Source organism: Balaenoptera acutorostrata, chromosome 1 (assembly GCF_949987535.1).
Source record: "Balaenoptera acutorostrata chromosome 1, mBalAcu1.1, whole genome shotgun sequence".
Taxonomy (NCBI): domain Eukaryota; kingdom Metazoa; phylum Chordata; class Mammalia; order Artiodactyla; family Balaenopteridae; genus Balaenoptera; species Balaenoptera acutorostrata.
In genome coordinates this window covers 195,067,695-195,095,313 of record NC_080064.1, presented here as the reverse complement: position 1 = coordinate 195,095,313, position 27,619 = coordinate 195,067,695, and the positions used below count along the sequence as shown (strand labels likewise).

General features: G+C 37.1%; 1 protein-coding gene and 1 non-coding gene across 2 annotated transcripts in view; both read left to right on the top strand.

Annotated features, from left to right (window-relative positions):
* The first annotated feature begins 572 nt into the window (after nt 1-572).
* Nucleotides 573-27,619, top strand: part of LOC130705647 (uncharacterized) — a 150,739-nt gene continuing 123,692 nt past the window's right edge. Inside the window, exon 1 of the mRNA XM_057533305.1 lies at nt 573-799. Within this exon, the coding sequence (XP_057389288.1) occupies nt 573-799 (227 nt within the window). The remainder of the gene's footprint in view (nt 800-27,619) is intronic.
* LOC114235975 (small nucleolar RNA SNORD22) lies at nt 14,973-15,099 on the top strand. Its single transcript, XR_003622039.1, has one exon. It is a non-coding gene; the product is annotated as a small nucleolar RNA SNORD22 (small nucleolar RNA).

Below are 27,619 nucleotides of genomic sequence, written 5' to 3'. Positions count from 1 at the left end.
TCTGGGTGTCAATAATGAACAACTTAGGCTGTTGAGAACTGCCGTTAAGCTTCTTTCAACATCAAAATAAACTCTGAAAATTCATCAGTGAAGAAAAATGGATTTTGTGCTTCCAAACACGACTGAGTTCTGCAAAGGAATGAGATAATTTACTTTCTGTCACCTCCAGAGTTAACTGGGGAAACACACACACACACACACACACACACACACACACACACACACACACATTTTCCTGACAGGCAAACAGGCAAATCACAGACAAAACTGCAGGGCAGGGGGATAAAAAGAAAAAAAAAAAAAAAAATCTTGAAAAAGCTGGGCTTCCAATCCCCTCCCACCAGCCTCTGTGAAGGATGACTTCAGTCCCTTTCTTAACTAATTCTGTCACTGTAAAATCCTACCGTCATTCTTCCACACATAAAGGACAAATAAGCTGGAGACGAGGACCCAGATGCTTTCATTTTTAACTATTCACCAATGGAGGAGAAGGCAGAATGCCTAAGCTATGTTTCAGTGGCCAATAGGATAGCTGTGTATCTCCCACATGACTCACTGCCCCTGTCTTTCACATGGGCTGTAATTTAGTTCAATTCAGAACTGCAGATAGTAAAGCCTTCACAGCAGCCAGGGATGCCTGGGCACAAGTGCCTGAGTTCCGAGGGACTTTGGGAAACACTTTGCTAACTCTCTCCTGCCTGGAAACCAGGATTCTGCACCTGCCTGATGGACAGTCTGGCCAGAGCCTTGGCCGTGCCCCCGGGGACAAGGAACTAGCACAAATAACCGTGTGGAAATTGTAAGTATCCATTTCTTTCCGTCCGGTGTGTTGATGAAAATAGTTTTCTGTCATAAGCTTCCGATATGTGAAGATTTTTTTTTTTTTTTTTCTGAGCTACTGTTATATGTGTGTCTTGAAGGGTGTTCAGCCGGCAGGAAAAGGTTTCCGAAACAATTGTTGCATGCTTGATTCGGTGAAAGAGAAAGAATGAAAAATAAAAGTCAGGCATTCCAAGAGTAGCTGCAGGAGACTGCACCTCAAACATCGCTCCAGCGCGCTGCTTTGTTCATAAGAAAAAATGAAGACACACACATATGTACTTACTTCACTTCTTTGCGCTCTTAATGCCTAATCTGATTTGATCTGTCCCCAAGAAAAATAAAAGACAAACTTTGCTGACTTTACTGATGAGGGTACCATCCACTCTCCAGGCATCTGACAGTTATTATAATTAGCTATGAAAGACGGCTAAGACACTTGGGGGCAAATAGCTCTTAAATTCTGAACAATGGCTTCAAGCCAAGGCTTTCTTTTTATTTATTTTTTAACCACCACTTGTCATGTTCTCATCATGATAAGAGGCTGAACTGGTTTTAGGGTTTTCATCCACAAAATGTGAAATCAAGTTCCAGCAGAAGGGAAAGACTACTGAAAACAGCCAGGGCAAAGACAGAAGAAAAAGACAGCTTTCTGTCTCGGGATTCAGCCTTCCATGTATAAAGATTTTTTTTTTTTTTTTTTTTTGAAATTCCTAATAGGGTGGAGTGAGGACGTGGGGGTGGGGAGGAAGCATGCGGAAGCTGCTTTTATAGAAGAAATACTTAAAGAATAAAGGAATTTGGGATTTCTTTCTACTGGCACGCAAGGGTAGGGTTAGCATTGAAGTCACATTCATGGTAAGATTTTTTTTTTTTTTTTTTGGATGGAGTTTCAAACAGAAGCAACATACAAAGCAGTTTTTTTATTATTATTTATAAAATAACTGGAAACAAATGGGGGAGAATGATCCTGTACTATTGCTTTCTTTTTACACTCAGCGAGGGGAATCCAGCAATGCATTATGCCTTCACTTCTAGAATCATCCAAATCCTTAAAAAGTTATAAGCTAAGTCTCCTAAGAAATTAAAAGGTAAATCAAACCGATGCGATTTTTCACGGATGAAGATCTGGACCGGCAAAACCTCCGACCCAAAGGGAGTTTGGGAGAAAGCCCTGTCCTTCTCATTTTTGAAAGAGAATATTAACTCCATCAATTATGGACAGGAATTATTCAAAGGCTCCAGACATAACTAATTATGGCTTAAAGAGATCTGCCAGAGCAGAGCTCGTGTTCTCATTATAAAAGTCCAAGACGTTAGGAGTCATTTTTTAAAGAGGACTTGGACACACGTTTTCGCATCATCTTTTTTAAATACACCATTTTTTTTTCTTTGTCTGCTCTCCTGTTATCCACACCTCCCCCACCACCGCCCACTGTGCGCCGAGACACCTGAAGGCCAGACATAATGATCAACAGAGCCCCAGCCTGTCTGGACCCCAGCCAGGTCCCCCCTCTACAATCAAGGAGCCCTGCACGCAATGCATGCCCGGCCTCTCCCACTGCTCTGTGCAGATCCGGGATGGAAGTCTTACACAGACTGCGGAAAGATTAAAGACAACAATATCCCCTTTCTCTTACCCCAGACAGCCTCGATTTTTAACCCTTTCCTTGCCTGGAAAACCAAGACGTCTCCTCCGTTCCAATGCAAGTCCCCGGGGACCCTGTAACACACACGCACACTATTACACAGATGCCCACGCCTCATCTGGTTATAGAAATCGCATCTCCACAGACCCGCCGGGGTATTTTAGGATTAACAGCAGTGCTCACTAAACAAAACACGATTTGCTGGTGTGGCAAACGCATTTTTGAATGAACTTGAGCTGTGTGAAATCTGAAGAAAGTAAAAGGTCTGTGGAAAGATTCTTGCAAACCTTGCGGAAGGTTATACCATTTCTGATGATACTCTTCTTTAAGCATCTCTCTCTCTCTCTCTCTCTCCACACACACACACACACACACACACACTCCAGAGACACACTCAGCCAGGCACGTATATCATTCTATCGCAGAGAAACCCAGGTTTGCTGATGATGTCATCACATAGAAAATTTCGCCTTTGTGGGCAACATTTTCAATCACCTAATCAATCGCCAATGTATGCTGGGTGTGTGCCCATAGGAAGTTCTCATGTTTGTGGGGTTAACCGACACCCACAGGAAAGGACTATTTTATTTGCAGCTATCTTTCTTTTGAAGATGTGTTATGGGGCGGTATGGCCATATTTATCAAGACATATGTAGTCAGGCGGAATTTCCTGGTTCTGGGAAACCTTATTAACATGCTGGTTGAACATTTCAGAGGTGGCTGAATTTCAATGATGCGAATAGGATGTGGAAATGGGGAGCATTTTGAAATCATTTGGATAAAAAATGCTACGACACTGATATCTGTTATGACTTGGTGATTTTTATTTGACACTCAAATTTTTGTAACCTATTCAATCATTTTTACTATTTACTTATTGCATAGAGAATTCCTATACAAATGATTCTTTAGAAGTAATGCTCTTTTCATGTGCTTCGGGTTAGATGATAGTTGGATTAAAATTTTGTGGGCTGGTACAGCGTTTGTATTTATTTTCAAGTCTATTTTATGGGTCTTAGGCTAAACAGTTATTCACCAAGCAAGTGTTCAGAGTTTTAATGATGTGTATATTTAAGTACATGATTCTATTTTACTTAACTCAAATAGAACAAAGTTTAATAATCTTAACAAAATACATTGCCATATCTGAGATATAAACATAGAACAACTGTATATATATAACGTCTCAATTACCAAGTTTTGGTCTGTAGTTTAAATTAATCTTCATTGATATAGAATGACTGGGTATACTTACCAGTTCTTACATACCAAGTATTTGACACACTATTTTCTTAATTTTGGAATTTGCTCTTAATATTTCTTTCTTGCATACTTAAAAAAGGATTAATTTTGAAAGGATTTGCAAGCCATATGTACATGAGCAGCAGTATTTATTTGTCAACACACAAATTAATGAGATTAATTTTGCTGATGTAGTGTGTGATTCTTTTAAAACAAGTGAAAAAGTGTTTTGTTCTTTTTTGCTTTCGTGTTACTATTATTGACAAAAGTATATAGCCTAAAGAACAAACACATTTTGTAGCTAGAAAAAGCAAGCTACACAAGTTAGGTGACATTCTCTGGGGTAAGACTGCAGTGTGAACTAATAAATAACTTTTCTGAGAAATCCTTGGACCTGACTCCATAATTTTTACGTAAACAGTTCTTCCAAAATATAGTGGAGTTCTTGCCTGAGGATGAATTATAAAATTGTTTTATCAAAGATTAAAAAGTGAGCAAGTAGTTGGATTTAAATTTCACCTACTTTCTAAAAACAAAACATAACATGGCCCGCTGGGGATACAGGTTACTAAAAAGGCATCTTTCAAAGAAAAGAAGATAATGGACTTGATTGAAATAGTTGAACTACGTAACGCCAAGAACAAATGGTTTTTCAGAGCATAACAGAGAAAGAACAATTTACTATAGGACAGTTTATTCTTCTCACACAATAGTATTGATTTATTTGAAATGGCAGAACAAACATAGTAAATATACAAAAACAACCAATGACATCTGATGTCAGGGATATATCAAGATTCTGGTGTTTCATATATTAGAATATACTTAATTCGATTATTTATTGGAAGAGTTTAGTTAAAACCTGTACTCTTGCTTAACATGTGCTGATATTATAATGCTGTATTTTTGGACATGTATGTAGTACATATAGTACATGTAAATTATATATTTGAACATAGTCTTATGGCCAAAAATAATTGTTAGTATTGTATTATAACCAGAGTTTTTAAAACGCTCTTGAGTTAGAATATTAACACTTTAATACAACGAAATTTGGATAGCAATGTCAGCTACTTATGTCTGTGGTCAGATACTGGCTAAATTAAGGTAATGATGATGTAATTATTGCAAATGCCTCATATCAAAAATATTTTGATTCTGTCAAAACATAGGACTCTCATTTGACAAACAGCACACAATATTTTTTTTCTTTAATCTCTGTTACCATTAGGAAGATGATTTCTGAGAGTAGACTCACACTCATAATTTCTCTTTATGAAAAGAGAGATTTGGGTTTTTTTTTTTTTAAACTTAGCCCTTAGGCATTGGGATTGGAATTATTCTGAGTAGATGCCTGGGCACTGCACAGAGAATGCACAGGAACCTACCGCCAGTCTCAAGGAGGAAAGAAGGGAAACTGGTTTGGTTGCTTCATGCCTCAGATTTTATCCTTCCAAGCCCACATGCAGGCTGCACTCAAAATCCATTTGAGGGAAAACTATCAAAGTCATTTTCACAATTTTCAAAAGGTCCACGGTCCCGTTGATGCATCACGAGGGAGACGTGTCTGAAGAGTGATTGAACACCCCTATCGCTGCCTGAGACTCAGTGAAGCCCAGGGAGGTGCTGGGGTCAGATGGGCTCATGAACCACAGATAGGAAATGAACTGTGTATCGCATATTTGAGGCTTAAAGAGGAACGTTGGGGATATTTTACCGTAAACAGATTTGGGGTTCATTTTTGGCACTTCTTTTGAAACATCAAGCCTGCAGTTCAGCTGAAATAACTTTTTATATGTATAGCTCAGACCAGATGGCCCTGTGCTCCTTTCTTATTTAGATGAGATTTTTCCTTTCAATAACATCTTTCTTCCTGACCTGCTTAAAAATTCCAGCGAATGAAATCAGCACAGGATTTTCAATTCTAATTGACCATGTGCAGAGGAAGGACCAGTGGAGAAATCAGTGGAGTCATTGTGAGCCTCTCTGCCTCAGTTTTGTCTTTGTGTTTTCCCCTTGCTAGCGCATCTAAACAAATTGAAAATATTTAATTTGTACTCATATTAATATAGCTGCAAGGTTAATGCTCAATACAAATTATTTGAGTTGGCTGTTTCTGCCATTTCATCACAAGTCTTTTTTTTTTTTAAGTTATCATGCACTTCCACAGTATCTCAACTAGCTGGAAAGCCATGTATTGGTTAAAAAATGCACTGAGATTTGGCATAATGGTTGAATTAAGATGAAAGAGTGATGATGCTAAATTTATTTTTCTTGTCACTTGAATAAATCATCATTATTGGAATATATATATATATATATTTTAAATTTACCATGAAAGTATCCATTATCTAAAATTCTTGGTTCATTATATGTATAGTTATTATATAAAGAAAAGTATATTTTTCTGGACATTTCGTTTGGACTTGGATTAGTAAAAGATATATCAAGAAATGAAGATAATCTGCAGAGTCAATGTAGCTTAGCAAATCATATTTGCTGTAGAAGTGGGCATGTAAGTTCTCAGTTTTTTTTTTCTATTTGATAAGTTCTTGAATCAATTTTCTTCAGAGTTTATTTATTACTGCAAAGAGTCAAAGATGTTCTCTTTTGAAAAATTTAATTTTAGAATGTGTTAGATGAAATTTTAACAGTGTTAGATGAAAACAAGTTTTCTTTCTGAAACTAATTATTTTGACTAATAAAGATAGAAAGAAACACATACCAAAGGGGCATATTTTAAAAAATGTGTGATAGAGACAAGAAAAACGCCAAATTAACTACCAGTGGTATTGAAAATCTATTGGCCACACAGCAGCACTGTCTCTGGAATTCTTTGCTCATTTTTCTTCAGGTAACCTTTTATCTCAAGCCAGTCTACTAGTTGTCAAAAATGGGATACCTCACCAGAAGCCACACTAGTGGAATTGTTTGCAAAATGCGTCTTGTGACTGATAAGATCAATTAGAATTTCTTTGCCTCCAAATTACACAAAAACTAAAGTGGAACTGCCCATGGAATTCACAGCTATGAAGGCGTGTTCTATGCCAGCAACATGCGAAGTCAGTTTGTTTTGAACCTTGTAATTTAAATTTCTGAGATGATTGTCATATATACATATATGTATATAAGTGTGAGTCAATTTGTGTTACTGAAATATTAGAACTCTCACTATGCCATTAAGTATATGTGTTGATTTCTATGTAACATTCATATTTGGTGATACTTCCCACTGATGTATGAATTATAAAAATCCATTAGAAAAATATATATATGTTAGTGATTTAGTTCCACTACCCTAAATGAATAAAATACAGTCAGAAACAGAAGTCAAAATATAAACAGTATAATACAGAGTCTAAGGTATTAAATTAGATACTTGTTTAGCTTAGGTTTACTTTTAAAATAACAGGTTTGAATGAGCAATGAATTTAGCCCTCTATGTGAGAGGAGGTGATGGATAATGGAATCTTGGGAAAAAATTATTAAAATTATATTGGTGTTGTAATTTCAGAGGGTTGAAGCTAAGATGTTCAAAACAGATAGGTGTGAATAAGAAATAGTACTCTGACCTCCTCCCAATTCTCTCTCTTCCATGTTATTCTGAAGAAGAGACAGGTCTGATTCTGCAGGATCATAGAGAGTCACAAATGCTAAGTGAATGTTGGCATTTTTATTTCCGTGGGGTCACGGTGGAGGTCTTCCTGTGTGTCCTGATGCTTTAGGGGAACAGCCCGGGAGAAAGTGTGATCAGTGCTGAAGCTGTGAGCTGTGTAAAATGTCTGGCCCTCACTCTGTCCCCTTCCTGTTCTGTGACACTGTGTCTGTTGGAGATAGAGATCCTTGAGGAACCAGGCCTCCTTTGGCTCTCCCGGGACCCCCTTTGGATCCATTTTTATGCTCCTTCTAAAGGCTCTTTCCCCAGCCCTTAGCAAACGTCTGAACCCTCCAGACGTCCCACCCACTGTGCTAGGTTCTCAGCCATTTCTGCTTGGGTAACACTTGGCCTCACCATGAATTATACAGCTAAGGTTCCCACTCAGAGCTGTAGTTTTTAAAGTTATATATATACATATATATATATATTATTTTTTTTAATTGAAGTATAGTTGATTTACAATGTTGTGTTAGTTTCAGGTGCACAGCACAGTGATTCAGTTATATATGTACATATATATATATATATATATATTATCTTTCAGATTCTTTTCCCTGATAGGTTATTACAAAATATTGAGTATAGTTCCCTGTGCTATCCAGTAGGACCTTAAACTTTATAGTTTTAAACTGTGGAGAGAGTGGGGCCTTCAGTGTGTACAGGGCATCAAAAGAATATATGTCAAGGCAGAAGCAGATGTCTCTGGCATCCTGAAATTCTGCAAGGCTGTGGACGGGATAAGACTGAATTTGATTGGCTAGCCCTTGCTTCCAGCACGTGGACCATGCCCATTTCAGGGTGGAAGGCTCCTCTCCACGGATGCACCTGAGCTGGGTTCTGTTCATCTTTGCAGTGCACATGTGATTGGGTGTATTTCCTGCAGGGAAATGACTGTTTTAATCATAAGGGCCTAACTTCTCTTTCAGGAAAGTTTGGGCTAGAGAAACAAAACGTTAAGTGTGAAAAGAGATTATGTCCATCAGAATAGGAGAGTGTGAGCTGCACCAGATAATACAATATGAAAAGAATATGTCAGAAAAGGTGATTAGAGACATTTTTATCATACATGTGGATTATCTAGAAGCCTGTGCGTAAATATAGCCTCTGTGTGATGGGAAATCAGAGCTAAACAAAAATTCCATTTACGGTTTTAAGTATCTAAGCTTATTGCTTTAGAAACTTTCATAAAAGAGACATATTTCACTGATTTGCCTTGTGACTATTAGTCACCTATCAAGACATTATTCATCTATATTGGGAGAAAATGAACCACTGGCCGCTTCTCTGGTTGTTTTAAGTCACTTTACAAAGTGCCTCTTGCCTTGAAAGGACTTAAAGATTTAAGCTGACAACAGTGGGGATGAAGAAATTCATTCTCTGGTTAGTCTGAGGACAGAAGAGGGTTAATTTTTCAAACCTCTGTGAAGAGGGGAAAAAAAAAAGGACCAAACCTGGAAGATAAAATGCAAAGACTAAGCTGCTCGTGATTTGCTTGTATTTATGGATTATACTACATCTTGAAAAGAAGAAAATCAGAGCTGTAAGATGACGCTGCAGGGGTCGTCTGGACCTTTCACGGAGTCTTAAGTCTGTGGAGTCAATGCTCATTAAGGGCTGGTCTTGACCTCTGCTCCCCTTCCGCCTGCCTGGTCCAGGTGCAACATTATTGCAAGGGCTTTACCGTTACTGGAAACTATGTGCAAACTTCAAATTGTGAATAAACAGATATGATGAGGGTGTAGGCAATCCAGGAGTTAAGATGCCCACATTAAAAAAAAAAAAAAAGAAAAAAGTGAAGACCTGTAAACTTACATCCACTTCCTTTTATAATTAATAAACAGTGACTATAGCTCTTCTTCAAGATATAACTAAGGCTATTCAGGTGCAACTTACATTTAAACCAGCATGGTCCCTTTGCTGTTATGAGGAAGTTTTGCAAGCATATTTAAAATAATGATTCCTGTCTAAAAAAATTCTCTTTGAAGTAAACACAGAAAAGCATATATAATGATTTCTTTAAAATTTTCACATGTCCACTCTTAGTAATACAAGAGGCTGTTATGTTCCAGGTTTTGTTTTTGTCTTTTTTTAAAGGATTTGATTTGACTTTTAAAATTGCATTAACTAAGAGAAAGAAACACATAAGAAACACATAAAATTCCCTAGAATTTTATCCTGAAGTATAGTAAAACTTTTCCTGCTCTAACAATTCCATAAAGCATATTTCTGCATTTACATAGTGTTTGATAAATATAAGAGAAAACCAATTTACACATACTCATTAATTGCTATTTTGGATAAAATTGTCATGTTTATGCCTCTGAAATGTTAGTTAACTTGCATTAAAGCACATAAAATGACCCCAAATTAACTATACAAACATAAAAGGGGGAAATAAAGGTCTCCTGGTATCAGAATATATTAAAAAGATTTAGGATTTTATTTTTTCTTACTGCTGAGTGTTTTGTTTAGCAAACAGTTCTCTAAATTACATAAATCTACTCATTTTAAATATAAAATTTGAACTCTGAAGAAAATGAAATCTCTAACTAATGAGGAAAACGAAAGTTTTTAAGTTTCACTAAAGAAGTCATATATGAACATTTTTTTTTAGCTAGAATTTTAAAAGTAGAAAAGAACTTCATTTTCAATTTAGAAGTGTTTCAGACTACACAGAAAAGTAAAAGCAATGTAATAAACATCCTGATCTTTTTACCATGAAGATTTATAAATTTTAACATTTTTCTCTATTTACTCCAAGCCATTAAAAAATAAATATACAGTTGAGGACTCCAATCCCCTTTCCATTTCCTGATGCCCCTTTGGCTATAGAAGTAATCACTATCTTTCATTTGATAGGTCATTTTTCATACCTCCATTTTTACACTGTAATCACCTACTTATGTATCAGAAAACAGAAACAAAAAAGTGAACAAGGTATCAATTATGAAGTTCCTAAATTTGCTGTTTCTAAATTTACCGTAAAATTATTGGAAAATTTTCAAACAAACATATTCGTTGAAAACAGTATTTACTTATTTATTTTTGGTTGAAAAACCATAATGCTGATTAAATATAAAAATTTAAGTTAAAAGATTTCATTCCCCTGCCTCAACAAATTTCCTTGGTTGCAGAAATTGACAAATATGCCTCCTACCTCCTTTTTATTCAAATTCTTTAGAACTGGGTCATTTAAATTTTGACCATTTTCATGCTGCATAAGGGATTGGTGATATGGTTAAAGCTTTATACTTTATTACCTCCATTGCTCTCATTTTATTGTTTTCATAAGAAAGCATGCGTTGTGGACAGCTTCATGCATGGATATTAATTTTCATATATTACACTCATAGCATCTTGTTAGGATGCTTATTTTAAATTATTCTAAGGAGTCAGCAAAGTTACCTCTGTTTTGATTTGCTAAGAAAATATCAGCAATGTCATAGTTAAATAAGTGAGCATTGACGTTAGGGTGGTTTTTTTTTTTGCTTCTTCTTCTGGAGCCAGATTTCCCTTAAAAAAGAAGCAATGCGTTTCTGAAAAAGTATATTAAAACCGAGATCCTTATCTGAACACAGAATTACTGTGGATTTGCATGAACTATGCGGCAATGCATCGCCATAGAGACCTCTTAACCCTCACACATCTCTCTGAGGGCATCAGAGTAGAACTCTACATCAGCACCTTTAAGGTCCTGTGTTATCTTAAGCATAATCTTCAGAGAGAAAACTTCAGAGTAGCACAAAGGTGAGTTTAAATGTATTTTTCCCTATCATTTCCCTACTAATTACTTAGGCAGCAATATATCAAGAGATACGTACAGTCAATTTAAAACTTAAGTCACAATCTTAATGCCCAAATGGAAAAGATGCAATTAACATACCTGGGTTTGATACTTGAGATTGCTAAACTATTTTCAACTTGCATTTATGGACTATATATGCTATTTCAGGATTGGACAATTGCCACTAGTAATATTTACCTCAGGCAATATTTAGGCTAACACAGTCTAAAGATGAAGACAGGCAAGTATGCAAGACTACACCTTTTCTTCAGGTTCAAATCGGAGTATATCGTAGCCCTCAATAAATATCACTCCAGGTCTTTTATGCTAAGTGTTTAAAAAAACTGGCACAGTGATTTTGATGGCATCATTTCTTAAAAGAAGATATTGCTACATAACATATTTAAAATGCATTTCTTTATAAGTTTTGTATACAAAGTCTTTTTGTCAAAGACATCACGTTTTTAGTATAGAACGAATTCAGGAGTATGGAAATCTATCTTTAAAGAGTCTTTCTCTTATTATCAGGCAGAAAGAGCTTCAAATATACTGACTTAGTATTTTTTCAACTTTTTCTTTCTTTTCTTCTTCTCAGACACCACCTATGTTCTTTAGCCTTTAAGCTACCAATATTCTTTCTCCCCAGATAACTTCACAGTCGGTGCCACTCATTGGGGGTCTTTTTTATTCTTGTTTCTCCAAAATTCTGGTCAACTCATTAACTACCTTTTAGTATTCTTATGTCTGTTTCTCATCATAGTTACACAGCAAATAAGGGCACTGGGTAAGAAGTAAGAAGACATTTTACTAAATATCTTATTAACTCTTTTTGGTCCTCCATTTCCCTTTCAGTAGTTTGGGGAATTAGAGCTAGTAGATCTCCAGGGTCCTGGGACATATGTCTGCATGATTAACTGAAATTGAGACTCTGATGAATTCTGAGCTCTCAAAATTATCTCAGTATGTTACACGTGGGTCAAGTGGTCCATCCTTTTAAAAAATGTAGTCACACTTATACCTATTCCTTTTAAGTATTTAATTTTCACTTTTTAAATTCCTCTGTGTATAAACTCTGATTCCTAAACGTGCCATCTGAAGGGTATTCTTCATCTCAAACAGCTGATTTTTGGTGTGAAGTATCATATGTAAAATTGTATAGTTTAAAGAAATCTTGGACAATTCTGGCAATGCATTTTACTGGTGAGCCCAGTAAGGTCAGGGAACAACATGGTCACTTCTTTGTACAGATCCTTTCTGAGTGGGATTTTTTTGCAAACTCCACAAAAATCTTGAACCATTGAGTTGCACAACAAAAAAAAGGGATTTGCTGCGGGATGGATCTTAACTGTTATTACTGCAATCATCTGATATGACTTTGGGGATTTTCCAAATGCTGATTTAGTCATTAACACTAAGAGTTACATAATAGACATCCTCAAGGTATTACCAAAAGTTATTATATTTTGAGTTAACACTACCACTATTTTTATGAGAGGGAAGTTGATCATTGAGAGACTGTTGAGGAACTTTGCCAACATTTTTACCCTGAATTTTAGCAAATTTACTCAGGTTTCTGTTTATGAACAACTTAGGTAAGTTATAAAATCTCTCGCTAATTCACACTAGGCTTTATGTTTACATGAGTTTTTAACTGTGGTGTACATACACTGAACTTCCATGGGGAATGAAAATAAAGGAATTGAACTTATAGTTTCAAATATCAGAAGCAGGGATATTAATAACAATCCAAAACTCAAGAGTGCAGCATGAGTTTTGAGAGACTGTGGAGGAAACTACCACATCAAGTGAGCTAAATAATAAATATAAAATAAATCACAAAAAAAAATACACTTGAAATATACAGAGTGGTAACAATATTGAGGCTTCTTTTCTACTAAAGCCTATACAAAAGATTTAATTTATTCTTTTAGGAAATTGCAAATACCAATGTAATCAACAACTACTCAGATCATCTCATAAAGCACTCAGAAACTAATTTCTTTAACCTATTTGTCCACCAAAATTATGTCTGCCTCTAGAATAGTGTATAAACACAAAATAGATCCAAATTAAATCACTTTTGTAGCTATTCATGTATACAAAAATCAGGTATCAATAGGCATCAAACTAGCCATAGTATGAAATTGCAGAAATGTCTGTGATTTTCTTCATCCTTCTTTAAAAAAAAAAATCACTGTATTCAAATACCTGTATAAGCCTAAGCTTTAGAAAGGAAGAAATAAAGGAGAAAAATAAAAGATATAACAGCAGATCATATTAAATCTAGAAAGTAGTTCCTTAGCTGAAAATGTGAAATTAGGTATTTAATGAAAATCATGTAGAATTTCAGAAATATTTACTTAGATTTGGATACTGTCTGTCATTATGTGAAGCTGTGATACATTATACCATATGCACACATTAATACATAATACATTATTAATGGTATTATTTGGACTTGGCAAGGAAAACTTTAATTCCATGACTGCTGTCAATATTAACTTGAATTTATGCATCTGAATTTCCATTATAACTTTTTTTGAAATGGGATGTTAAACCAAAGGAAGAACTGACCTAGGAAATGTCAGCGCCTAAATAATATGCATAGGATAAAATGTAACAACATCTTTTTATGATCAAAATGTGGATCCCTTTTTCTTTTCATTTAAGATATTTATTTATTAGAGTCAAACATCAGAGGTCAAGAGTTTGATTTTCTAGTTTGTGAAATAATATTATTTTCACTCAGAAAAGGGTCTCAGAGATTACCAGGAGACAAAGAAACTGAGGTCTGAAAAGAGAAGAAAGGAATCCAAATTCATGGAATAAATTGTCTAGAGTGATAGGATAGACTTCTTTCCATTTCTTGGGTGTCTCTTTAAAAAGAACTGGATAAAGGAAAACGCATAGAGAGGAAAGCACCACAATTCCATTTGGTTCATAACATTTGTTTTGATAAAAGTCCTACTAAAGATAAAGCTGAGTCAATTTGTTACAGTAAGAAACATCAAAGTTCCTACAGAAGCACTTAACCTCTCTTATTCCATTTCCTCATTTGTAAACAGTCCAACACATGCCCTATACATCTGACAATACTAGGGATGTTTATTAAGTGCTTACACCCAGTAAGTCATCAGGCCATGTACTCTGCATCTAATTCTCATCAACATTTATATGATGCCAGCCCCATTATTATCCCTATTTTGGAAATGAAGACACTTAGAAACAGGTTGACTTAGACTAATAAGTCTAAGATTCCGTGAAGCCTATGGAGTAAGGCTACATTTGAACCCAAAGGCCAGACTGTTCACCTGTGCATCTAACTGCTTTCTTTCCTGGCTCTTCTTCCCTTATTGTCCTAAAATATGAAGTAATAGGTGTGTGTGTGGAAACTTCAGTGTATTAAAACATTTTACAAATGCAAGATGGTATTAATTCTGGAAAGGATGCTGGGTCTATCTCACATCATCTTGGGTAATCAGTTCTTAAATGTGCAGGTCTGATCTCTCTAATGAGTTCTATTACAAGAAAGATTGAGATAGAACATACATAGCACCATGGAAAAGCCCATTTATTCTACTTATTTATCTAAAATTCCTGCACTGAACTCTCTTGAACTTCACTGTATTAGAATTTGACCTGTGTGGATAAGACAAACTTCATTTCCACACCAATTATATTTGTTTTATGTAATCAGTTTGCTCTCAGTCATATCTCCCTGTGGTTCATCAGTTTCCTGCTTTTATCTCTGTTAGATAATCAACACATTGTATTCTGCTATTCCATCTTAATAGGAGTAATGCCTCAAAAAAAGTATATTAGCCAACGAGGAAAGCAAGCATCCTGTCTTACCTCTGTTCTAGCCCCAGAACCAGTAATGGTGAATCCACTGGGGCTAACTGGGAGAGAGGATGAAAGCTTGTTCTATAAGGAACTGTCTGAGATACAGCAAATGCCTGCGGATATCATTTGCTTAGCTTTTCTTGGCTTATCCATTAACCCTAGCTGGAATAATTCTGGCTATTTTAGATACCTTGCTAATTACATGATCTTCTCATTCAGGAGCAGCTTGTTCCTTGTTCCTGTATACTCTTAGAAAGCCTCCAGAGTTAAAAGGTACCATTGCCAGTTACCTGCTTGTTTGCTCAAAGGTCCAGCTCCTTGTCTGGAGCCTGAGAATGATTTGAAGGGAAAGGAGTAAGCCATATTTCTGTTCAACTCCAGTCTGAAGTTAAGAGGTCTGAAGAAAGAACAAAGCACACATAATGGAATCCAACTCTTGAAGGATATCAAAAATGGAATTTTCTTATACAACCTACCTGTTCAAATTAGCATACAATCATTTCAGCCTTTCTAAATACAAGTTTTGTTTTATTTTTTTAAAAAACTATATTAGTAATAGTTGCAAATTTATAAATTAACCTCATAGCATTTTAGTAAATGCACTGAACTTGGCGATAAGACAATTTATAGTAGCACAGGAGTGCAGCCTATCATGGTCTCCATCCAAATGAACGTAGCCACCGATAATCCTTACGAAATTCTATTCAAGGACAGTGCTTGTCAAATTGCTACAATGTAGCCATTTCATAATCAATCTAAAAAGTTTATTGAATATTAGCTCTTGGGGAGACATTGGCCATCAACATAGTTCATGATTTCATGGTTAAAAAAAGAAAAAAATGTAGACAATCTCAATTTTGGATCAAAGTTAATGGGCTCTGTCAAGGATTAAAAATGTGTACTTAGAAATCCTAAAATCTCGCACCTCTCAAATTTTGTCTAGCATTTTTAAAAATTTGTGTGAACAACTAAAATTTGGTTTCGTGGGGAAACTTTGTTGGACTCATAAGACTCTCTCTCGTGATTCTTTAAGCATTAATCAACTGAATATTTCTAGATGTGAAACTCTGACTCAAATCAACTTCTCTCTTGGAGAAGAAATGTAAGTCATTGCCCGAAAATTTTGTTAGTTCTCAGCTTTTTTTAAAAAAAAAAAAAAGTTCTTGATTTCATGTCAGGTAGTGAAACTCACTACGGAAACACATTCATTCCACAAACAGCAGTAGAGTATTTTTTATTATATGCTACATCTGAAGGGCTTCCTACCGAATATTTTTCATTAACTTGAACATACCTCTTAAGGTATTCACTTTAAAACACTAATCTAGTGTGTCTGTGTGAAACTGGAGCCTACTATAGTAAAACTTTATTGAAGGTCAAGGGTAGCATAATAGCAAGGGGCTGGAGGTTACTGTGGTAATTTCCTATCTGCAGCATTGTTCTCAATTCTGAGAAATACTGCAGTAAATTTGAAATTGTTTTCTAAAGTCATGTGGGTTATCCTGAAGAAGTTCCATTATTTATCCCTGAAAAATAAGTGCTCCAATCAGTCTTTCAAATGTTGTTGATTAGTTATTGCAAGAGTCATTAAACTCTTGTCAAAAAGTTTTATATTTGAATGCTTGTCCATAATTTGCATCCATTTTTCTCTTTGACCTTCATAATCATAAGTGATTTCTGAATCAATCATTCAACGTTACCATATAGAGAAGGAGTAAATTTAAACTAACACTGTGTCCCTGAGGAGTAGAATGCAAAAGAGATGCTGACTGAATTTTATAGATTATGGTCAAGGTGAAAAGACAGAAACTGGATCACTGTGTTACTTTAATTCAGGTCCCATTTATTGAGCTCTCACTTATTCTAAATACAGGGCTACACAGGAAGGAGTAAATCAAAAACACAAGAAAAATATTCTCCACCCTCAAGGGGTTTATAATCCAGTTGATTCAAAATCAAATAAAAATACTCAAGGTAATTAACATTTATTTTATTTAAAATATAGAGTGAGGTTATAAAAAGAAGACCATCTTTCTTTTTGATAGCAAGAAATTTTATCATAAAAATCTTAAATTTGAGGAGAGCAACATTTCAAGTACGCACAATCCAAAAGGAGGAGACATTTCAAGGAATTACATTTTTTTGGTCACTTTATTATTTTATTGGGAAGTAGACACAGGGCGAAATTACAGTTTCAAAGGTGTCATTATTCAGTGCTTTTCAAAGATAATTGATCTCCATCATGAAGACCAAAGGAGTAAATATTCTAAATTCTCAGAATTATAAAAGTAAACACTGGATTGTATTCAGTATAATTTTTGGATAAAGTCTATTCTTTGATTCCTAAAATATTTGAAAATGAGAATCCAAGGATTAATCAAATGTGTCAGTTCATTTTCAGGAAAAAATAGACATATCTGTATTAATGTTTCTCATTTCATGTCATTTGAAGGAATTTTTTCAATCAGGTAATTAACTGCTTGCTTTAATAGTGTGTAAAAAGTGCTGTCAAGTCATTATTAGTGGACTGCAATCATATTCTCCTCGATTCCTAGAGTAAGTCCTTGTCACGAAAGGAAAGGGACACCAAGTAGGAATATTTTCTATGTGACCAAACAAGTAGCTTCTGCTGTAGAACATTTGTTCGAATAAATCTGCAGGCATTTGGAAGAACTCAGATACATTTCAAATAACACCTGGGGTCTTGGAATTCTTTCATGTCATTCTCAGTGTCCCAGGGCCCATCTCCATCAAATCAATATTATTGAGAGTGTGGGTGGCATGGTCTGAAGACAGCTAGCATAAGCATTGACCACATGCTCTGGGTCAACTCAGTCCCACCTGGGATGGCCTCAAGAATCTTCACAATCAGGCTGGGCTGTTCTTGTGGCTTGAACGCATCATACCATACAATCTTTTCAGCAGACCTGAGAACCACAAAAGTAATGGTCTCAGAATTATTTCCAAGCAGTGGACTTGATGGATGCCATGATTCCTGGGGCTAGACAGATGGAGATAGGATACTCCCATCGAACTGTCATTTCTGGAATGACTTGGAGTCTCATAGCAGTAGTAGCTCATGGAAACATTGATTTGAAAGCCATTGGTCCAATGGCCAAGTGAATTCTTGCCACTTGTTTCCTTGAAACGTGGGTCTACTCTCTTAGAACATTTATCTTACCATTGATGCCTCATCTTAATTCCATCCCATCCATCAGTACCACCCTCATTATTTTTCTACTCCCTCCTAGGTACCAGGCAGATGGGAAGGGGCTTGTTTTGACTTTGATTCACCCACTGTTAACCTTAGGGGATATTTGAGCCAGAAGACAGAATGATACTTCCTAGAAATTGCCACCTCAACATCAGGAGTTTTGATTCATTTTGGGTGTGGTCCTGGGAGGTTAGGTGCCAAAGAAAACTGCTAAGAAGATGTTAAGCCAAGATAGTTTCCAAGATAACATAGATAGAGTTGTTTTATAATGAAAACAGAATTGCAGGGAGGTGGCAAAGGGACACACTGTGAAGACTGAGGGAGGCCAGGGGGCCATCTGACCAGGAATCAGGAGGAAGCTGGTGAGGCTTTCGGAAACAGAAGCTGCATTTCTAGATGGTCGGAGACTCAGGTGTGCTGTGCTACCTCTAAAGGGATTTCGGAGAATGAGGTGTGCTGTGCTACCTCTAAAGAGATTTCAAGGGTCACGAAAGGCAGCTCCTGGGCTTCTGTGCTCTTCGCTAGTTTTTGTGGGATCCCCAGCAGCTCTGATAACAGCTAGCAGGATGTTCCCCAGGAATCACCTCCCTCCCTGTCACCCTGTGCCTCGTCCCTCAGGAGCCTCTCTGTATGAATACTGGCTTTTAGTTCCTTACTGTACCTCCTTGCCCCAAATGCAGCCAGTTTTGAGAGTTTTGACTAAATTGCTATCCGTCTTATATAGTTGAATTTTAGGATGCTGGAGTCACGTAGTGGTTCCAATTGCTGAGAAAGTAAATGAGAAGGGAGATTTTTATTTTGCTCTTGGCTTTAATGGTTTTTCTCATTGGAGGGAAATACCTGCTCTGAATTAATGGGAACACTACAGGAAGGGTAAAGAAATCATAACTCGGTGCAGATTCATCAACCTTTACCTCAGCTCCTCGTGGATCTGAAGGTAATGAGGAATTTAAAAGATTTGTAATGGCCACATACGTCAGTTCTGCAAAATAGCACAATCTGGGCTAAAACACAGAAAAAGAAAATCGTTAGAACTCTTTGCTTTGTTTTGGGTCAAATTTATATTTCCTAAAAGAGTAAAGGAAGGCATGATACAGGTGTTTGCCATCAAAAGTCTTAATCTGTATGCATTTGACTTATTGTCCTAATTTAGGTACAGATTATCATTTTTACCCCCAAGAAAATGAAGTATGGGCACTTGTAATTGAATACTTTGATTTATGTTTTCTAAGGGGAAAAATGAGAATGTGTCAGATTGGGCCCTACTACACACACAGCTCTGAGTCACCATTAAAAAAGGAAATGGGATATCATAATAATAGCATGAAATATGGGTAAATATACGTTAGTGATGCTTGGTTTTCATGCAGAAGACAAGGCTTTGTTTCAAGCGATGCATTAGATAGTTGGGGTTCTCAAGACATTACACCCTTCTTCCCCCTTCAAGTTCTGAAATAAAATAAAAAATAAAACAGATGGAGACAGAATATCACCTCTATTACTGCTGCCTCTGATCATTTTGAAGACTATGCCTTATACCTACAAGCATGTGAGCTGAAAATCACAGCAGGGAGGTCATACAAGGGAACGTGAATTCTGCAGGCAGAGCTGTTCTTCACGGGGAGGAGCAGAGTGATTGAGAGACAGAAACACACACACACACACACACAGAAGAAGGGAATATGGAGATTTGCTGGCTCACGTGCCCAGGTTTTCCTTCCAAACTTTCCAATTAGATGCCTGTCTGGAACAGAAGAAAGGAGAGAGCTAAGAGTATTGTGATGGTAGAATCACTCCGTACACGAAAGTAAGGAGGAGAAACTCTTTCTCATAAAGATATGCATGAAAGAAACAAAAGTAGAATATAAAGTAGATAAAATAGGAAAAGGTAGATTTAAGGTGAAAGAAAACGTCCCATCTTTGAGTCTTTATCTAAATTGATATTCACAAAGCAGCTGACAAATACCTATACACACATGGTCATAAGGCAAGACTTCACCGCAGCGAAGCAGGGACCAAGGCTGAAGTGACTGTCACCAGTCTTCATGGAGAGCCCTTGGGGGTTTGCACCAGAGGCAAATTCCTTCTATCCCATCCAGGGCTTATGGATGGGGCTCCAAACTGTAGAGGGCAGAAAAGGTTGATCTCCCACCCAAGCCGGACCCAAGAAAATCACCCCTCCCCTTCCCGCCCCTCTGCCAACCATTCACCTCTCACCTCTGCTCTCACCATCACATTAATCACGTTTTTTTTTTTTTTTTTTTTTTTTTTTTTAGGGGACACATTTTACTTTATTTTTTAAAGTAACTTTTATTGGAGTACAGTTGCTTTACAATGCTGTGTTAGTTTCAGGTGTACAGCAAAGTGAATCAGCCATACGTATCCATATATCCCCTCTTTTTGGAGTTCCTTCCCATTTAGGTCACCACAGAGCATGAGTAGAGTTCCCTGTGCTATACAGTAGGTTCTCATTAGTTATCTATTTTATACATAGTAGCAATAGTGTATATATGTCAATCCCAATCTCCCAATCTCTCCCACTCCCCTCTTCCCCCTTGGTATCCATACTTTTGTTCTCTATGTCTGTGTCTCTACTTCTGCATTGCAAATAAGATCAACTATACCATTTTTCTAGACTCCACATATATGTGATAATATACAATATTTGTTTTTCTCTTTCTGACTTACTTCACTCTATATGACAGTCTCTGGGTCCATCCATGTCTCTACAAATGACCCAATTTCATTCCTTTTTATGGCTGAGTAATATTCCATTGTATATATGTACCACATCTTCTTTATCCATTCCTCTGTTGATGATATTTAGGTTGCTTCCTTGTCCTGGCTATTGTAAATAGTGATGCAATGAACATTGGGGTGCATGTGTCTTTTTGAATTATGATTTTCTCTGGGTATATGCCTAGTAATGGGATTACTGGGTCATATGGTAGTCCTATGTTTAGTTTTCTAAGGAACCTTCATTCTGTTCTCCATAGTGGCTGTATCAATTTATGTTCCCACCAACAGAATCAAGTCATTTTAATAAAGGATTCTGTTTAAAATTTCTACTACCAAGGCTTCTTCTAAAACACCCTCAATAATGTGTCATATGAACATTTTGTGGCCTGAGAGTCATAGTTGATAAAAGTCTTCTCCAAATATTTAAGTCTTTCATCATAATCACAAGAAGAAAACATCTTTAGCCAAGTCATTTCTCCATGTAGTATTCATGAGTTTCTGCAGGGCATAGAGACAATTTTGCTGGAAATGTTGACAGGGCCTGGGACTCCCTCCTCTCTCTCCTGCATCCTCTTCTGCTCTTGGCCTTTCTGCTAATACCAACCCTCTGCCTTTGGGGGCAGCTTCCAACAGGGCAGCTGCGTGTGGAGCAGAAATAACTTTCAAAGCTGCAGCCTTTCTGCACAGATGTTCTAGAGATGCTATAGTGATGCCTGGGACAGCCACTCCTACGCTGTGGGATAATTCTGGTGCACAGGTGAAGCTGACACAGCAAACAGATTTCTACTGACCTAGTTCTAACATAATTCTAAGAAAGATAGGATTTGCCAAGGAGTCACACAGCAAAACACACGTGAAGAGGCTGCTCAGTATTCAGGTAGCCATCTTTAAGACACCCACCATTCCTGGACCAGTTAGGTTTCCCCAGACACCAATAGGGGGTTTGTGTGGGTGAGATATATATATATATATAGAGAGAGAGAGAGAGAGAGAGAGGGAGGAAGAGGAAGAAGAATGAGAGGGGAGAGAGGAAGAAAGGAAGAAAGAAAGAAAGAAAGAAAGAAAGAAAGAAAGAAAGAAAGAAAGAAAGAAAGAAAGAAAGAAGGAAAGAAGCACGGAAGGAAGGAAGGAAGGAAGGAAGGAAGAAAGAAAGAAAAAGAAAGAAGCACGGAAGAAAGAAAGAAAGAAAGAAAGAAAGAAAGAAAGAAAGAAAGAAGGAAAGAAAGAAAGAGGAAAGAAAGAAAGAAGGAAGGAAGGAAAGAAGGAAGGGAGGAAGGAAGGAAGGGAAGGGAATGGGAAGAGAAGAGAAAGAAAAGAAAGAGAGGGGAGAGAGAGAAAGGTGTGTTCAAGGGCTTACTGCTGCAGGCAAGGAGCCTGCAAGCCCCCATCCTCAGGGTGGACAGCAGGCTGGAGGCCCAGGGCAGAGTTGCAGTGGGAGTGCAAAGCTATCAGCTACAGAATTCCCACAAAACATCCTGGGTTGACACAGGAATATACACAACATTCCATTCTTGGAGTGAAACCCAATCTGTACAGGTGGAGCACTTGATTCTGGGAATCCCATCAAGTTCATTCCTAAACACATGGTCCCTACATACATGGTCCATTTACACCCTGAGGAGCATCAGCAGCCATCTGAGGGTGACAAAGGAGAGGACAGATGACAAGATCAGATTTGCATTTTAGAAGGATCACTCAGGCCTCAGTTCAGATGAGGTAACATTGTAATTGCCAAAAATTAAATAATGATCCAAGCATGAAATAGAACTTGTGTTTTCCCCAAACTGTTTATTCTTCTAACAAAATACTAAAAACAAGCAGCTGTTTATTTTCCTCCTTGTCTTACCCCTTATTGACACGTTAGGAGCACACACTTAGTGCGATTTCAGGCCAGGTAGAATTTTAAGGTTGGAAATGTCAAAAGCAAACACAAACCACATAAGGGACAACTCAGCCTGGTTCCCAGCACCAGTGTCACTGCTCTGCCCATCTCAAAATCCACTCTGCACAGGAATCTTGATGTTCTTCATCTGAAAATGAAACTATATGAACTGAAAGATGCTTTTGATGTGGAGAAAACACAAAGCTGCCATTCTAACTCAAAGTAGAATTCCCTTCCTTTGTCGCATATTTGCCAGTAATGCAATGGATCAAGAAAGTTGTAGTCAAATCCTGAATTGCACATGGAGATAAAATGTTGATTCTCACTAAAAATATAGACATGGAAGAATAGTTTTACCCTAAGGTTTCTTAGCGAGTTCTCCATGTTTATATTCACTGGGTACAAAGCATGAAACACATCTCAGTGTGCGCATGTAGGCAGGTATCTTGCCACGCAAGCAAAGATCTGACAATGTTAACACATTTAAAACATTATCTAATGTATGTGGCACATTTCCTAATGACACTGGTGATAAAGAATGGTTTAAAAATTTATGTAATTTCTTTCTTTTTTTTTTTTTTTTTCCTGCAAGGACTCAAAGCTAGATTTGAATACATTGCCTGGAATAGTATGTAATTATTACTTAAGGAATTTTCTGATCTACTTTGATCGTTGAGGATTTCTTTTTGTTTTACGTTATACAACAGGGAAAACTGGAAAGGTTTTATCTTTTTAAATGCATATTTTCAAGTGCACCCAGAAGTGCGTTTAAATTTAAGCCATACTGTATATTAGAGCTGGTGTGCTCTTATACAGAGAATTTAAGTGTATAAACATCCATGGCGCAAGGTTTCCCATTATTATGTGAGCCTATTGTTTTGTTTTCCATATACCTCCCTAGTTTGCTGATGTTGTTTCCTCCTATTGAAATGACTTTTCCCTGCTCTTCTCTGAATGTCCAAATGTAGCGTAACTCAAATGCCACCTTCTCCAACCCACCTCCCCTACCTCTGCTGGACTTAATCCCTTCTTTAAACTCTAATAACCTAGCTCTACCCCTTCAGGGCACTGAGCACTTTGTTCCTTGTGTTATTGTTTTCATCCTTAGAAGACCAATCCTTGAAGGTAGGATCTCAATCACTCAGAAGAGTGCTCTTCATTTAATAGGTGCAAAGTGAATATTGTTGAAATATTGAATGAATGGGTAAGAACTGAGAAAACCCCCTGCAGAAATCCAAGAGTTGGTCCTAGGACTGAAATAGCTCCAATAATTTTCAGAGTACTAAATTTTCTCGGTCTAAATTGTAATAATCGAGCAGTCCTAATTTTCTTTGTAAGCTGAATATAAAAATCTTTAAATGGGAGTATGCCCTATACGTTAATCATTAAAAACTACATATAAAGAGGTCATCAAAGAAAACCTTGAGAAATAAGTGAAGTACGTAAAACAGAAGTACCATTTTAAGATCAGGAGGAGAGGAGACCTTAGGCTGCAAGAAATAGATGTAATCCTAAGAGATTTTATGGCTTATATACATACCTCTGAGACTGATTGCTATCCACTCATTCTTTTGTTCAACATTTATTTAGTGAACACCTATATGTTTTTTATTTTTTATTAATTTTTATTGGAGTATAGTTGCTTTACAATGTGTTAGTTTCTGCTGTACAGCAAAGTGAATCAGCTATACACATACATATATCCCCTCTTTTTTGGATTTCCTTCCCATTTAGGTCACCACAGAGCACTGAGTAGAGTTCCCTGTGCTATATAGTAGGTCCTCATTAGTTATCTATTTTATGCTGTACATAGAATATCCTAAAGATGCCACCAGGAAGCTACTAGAGCTAATCAACGAATTTGGTAAAATTGCAGGATACAAAATTAATACACGGAAATCTCTTGCATTCCTATACACTAACAATGAAAGATCAGAAAGAGAAATTAAGGGAACAATCCCATTTACCATTGCAACAAAAAGAATACCTAGGAATAAACCTACCTAAGTAGGCAAAAGACCTGTACCCAGAAAACTATAAGATACTGATGAAAGAAATCAAAGATGACACAAACAGATGGCGAGATATACCATGTTCTTGGATTGAAGAATCAATATTGTGAAAATGACTATACTACCCAAAGCAAACGACAGATTCAATGCAATCCTGATCAAATTACCAATGGCGTTTTTCACAGAAGTAGAACAAAACAAATTACAATTTGTATGGAAACACAAAAGACCCTGAAGAGCCAAGGCAATCTTGAGAAAGAAAAATGGAGCTGGAGGAATCAGGCTCCTGACTTCAAACTATACTATAAAACACCTATATTTTAAGTCCAACACTCTTCCAGTTGCTGAGGAAAAGATGGTAAACAAACAAATTCCCTGCTCACAGTAAACACATATAAAATCAGTAAGGTGCCAGTAAGCAGGGTATGAGATTTTATAGAAGCTATCAGGAAAGACCTCTAGGTTAGGTAGTCTTCGAGCTGAGCCTTGGATGAACCATTGGTGGAAGCAGTAGAAATATCCAAAGAGGAACTTTCCAGACCAGGACACAGCAAGTGCAAAGGCTCCAGAGGCACGAAGATTATTTGGGTGCTTGAGGAAAAGTAAGAGCTCATTATAGTCAAAACGGAGTGTACAGGGAAGAGTGCCAGCAGCTAGTGTGGAGAGGTGGGGTGGACAGACCCCTGCAGGACACGGTTAAGATTTGGGAGTTTATCCTGAGTGAGATGGGGATGTATTGGGGTGAGTTTGGGCAGTAGACTAGATGCGATTTGCTTACAGGTTTAAAAAGGTCACTTGCTTCCGTGTGCAGAGCAGGGCTGGCTAGGCTGGTGGTGATGAGTAGTGATGAATCACGGTGGCTGGTTAGGACAGTCTAGTAAGAACCCAGGAAGAGATGCGGGCGCTTTGTGTTAGGATGGTAGCAGCAGAGTGGTGAGAAGTGGCTGGATTCTGGATCTATTTTGTTAGAACCAAGGTCAAATTATTCTTTAAGACTTTTACTAAGTAGGATTCTACCAGATGTAGATGAAAGAAAAGTCTCTTTTCTAAGGGGGCTTTGTGGTATCTAATTTATCCTGGCAATCATGCCCCACCTTATTCTCTAGGGGCCGCATCTATTAGGATTAACACCGGTTCTCAGAGATGGCTGGGTGACAGGCTTTGTGTCAGAAGTCAAGCCAGATCCCAGAGCTCCAAAGCTACTATTCCTTCTACTACATTTCACGTTTTGCCAGTGTTCTTCTGCATACTCAAGAGGAGTTTTGATCCAAAAGGCCATATGTAAGGTAATTTTAGCATTAGGAAAAATTCTGAATATTGATTAAATGGTTAGCTTCATTAAAAACATTACTAGCATTTTACTCTCAATGGATTAGTGTACTTATTTTTAGCAATGCTTTTATCTTGTAGCCACCACAATAATGGCATAATTTATATTTGAGCAGTTTCAGTAAGTACCCTGTGTGCGCGAGTGCTTACACTCAGTTAGTGATATTTTCTGTCCTGCCCTGTTTTTAAATATGTGTGTTTAAAAATTTAAATGTTATCAAAAGCCTACCTGAAAATACCATTTAATAAACTCTTTCTAAGAGTAAAAATGTGTGTTGCTAGTCCTGACTATTCACATATTTATGTATTCTGAAATATTAGCCAATGACTTATTTTTTTAATCCTGAAAAATTTCTCAGTCACCTGTGCATTTACTCTGAGACATTAACCAATCAGCTAACAGGTTTTATTGTAATAATAGTATTGTGCTAGACAGTGCTTCTTATTGTACCATTAGGGTTCTAACCAGTTCTTTCCTTCCTGTTCTTGAGTAAGAATTTATTCTTAGAGAGTCTTGGCTGCTATTATATTTAGAATGCTACAGCATGATGCAAATACCCATATTTTAATCAAGAAATATGGACATTGACATTAAAGATGCTTCCTCCTCACGTAGTTGTGACTCATTTTTCCTCCCCAAGACTTTTTTTTTTGCATATTTCTCCTAGACCCGCACCTGACTCAAATAAACTCTCAGCCTCTTGAGCCAAGAATTTCTTTCTTTCTCTTCCCCATCCGTGTCCTCTGGAAAATGAAATTGAATTGAATGCATTGTGCATCTGCGGATGGTCCCTGTGGTTGCTATTCTGGCCAAGAGGTAGGAAAAATAATCTAGAACTGGACACAGCCCCTGCTCTCGGAAGACCAGACTTCTGAACAAGCCTTCAGGTTACATGATCTGAGGAAAAGCCTGCCATTAGGCTGAAGGTCTAAACAATGATACTTGATAAAGTCCACCAATTTCTTCTTTTTTAAGAAAAAAAAAATGAGCATTTTTTTCAAGTGTCCAAATGGAATTTTTTAACCTTTTATTCTGTTCCATCAAAGATGAGTTCTGTCATCTCTTCTCAGGTATTTTCCTTTCGGAGTCTTCGTTCCTCAGCATTTGTGCTAATCCTTGATGGTAGGAGAATTCGCAGACGTGAGTGTGTGTGGGGTGCTGGGGGTGTATTCATTCAGTGTATATTTACTAGAGTAAGGCTCTATTAAAGTACAGAAATGAGCAGCCTCTGTTTAAGTAAGTAGAGTCTCCCAGGGCACTCAAGATGGCTGCGCATATTTGTTGGGAATAGTCTCATTGGTTAGATGGTGTCTAGGGCTCTGTCCCATGAAAATCTTTCTTGTTCCTACACATATGTTAAGGGGAACAAGTGACTCTTCCTGTCTTAGAAGATGCTAGAATGGATGTGTGTAGATTCCCTGTAAGTAGGATAGAATAATTTATCCTG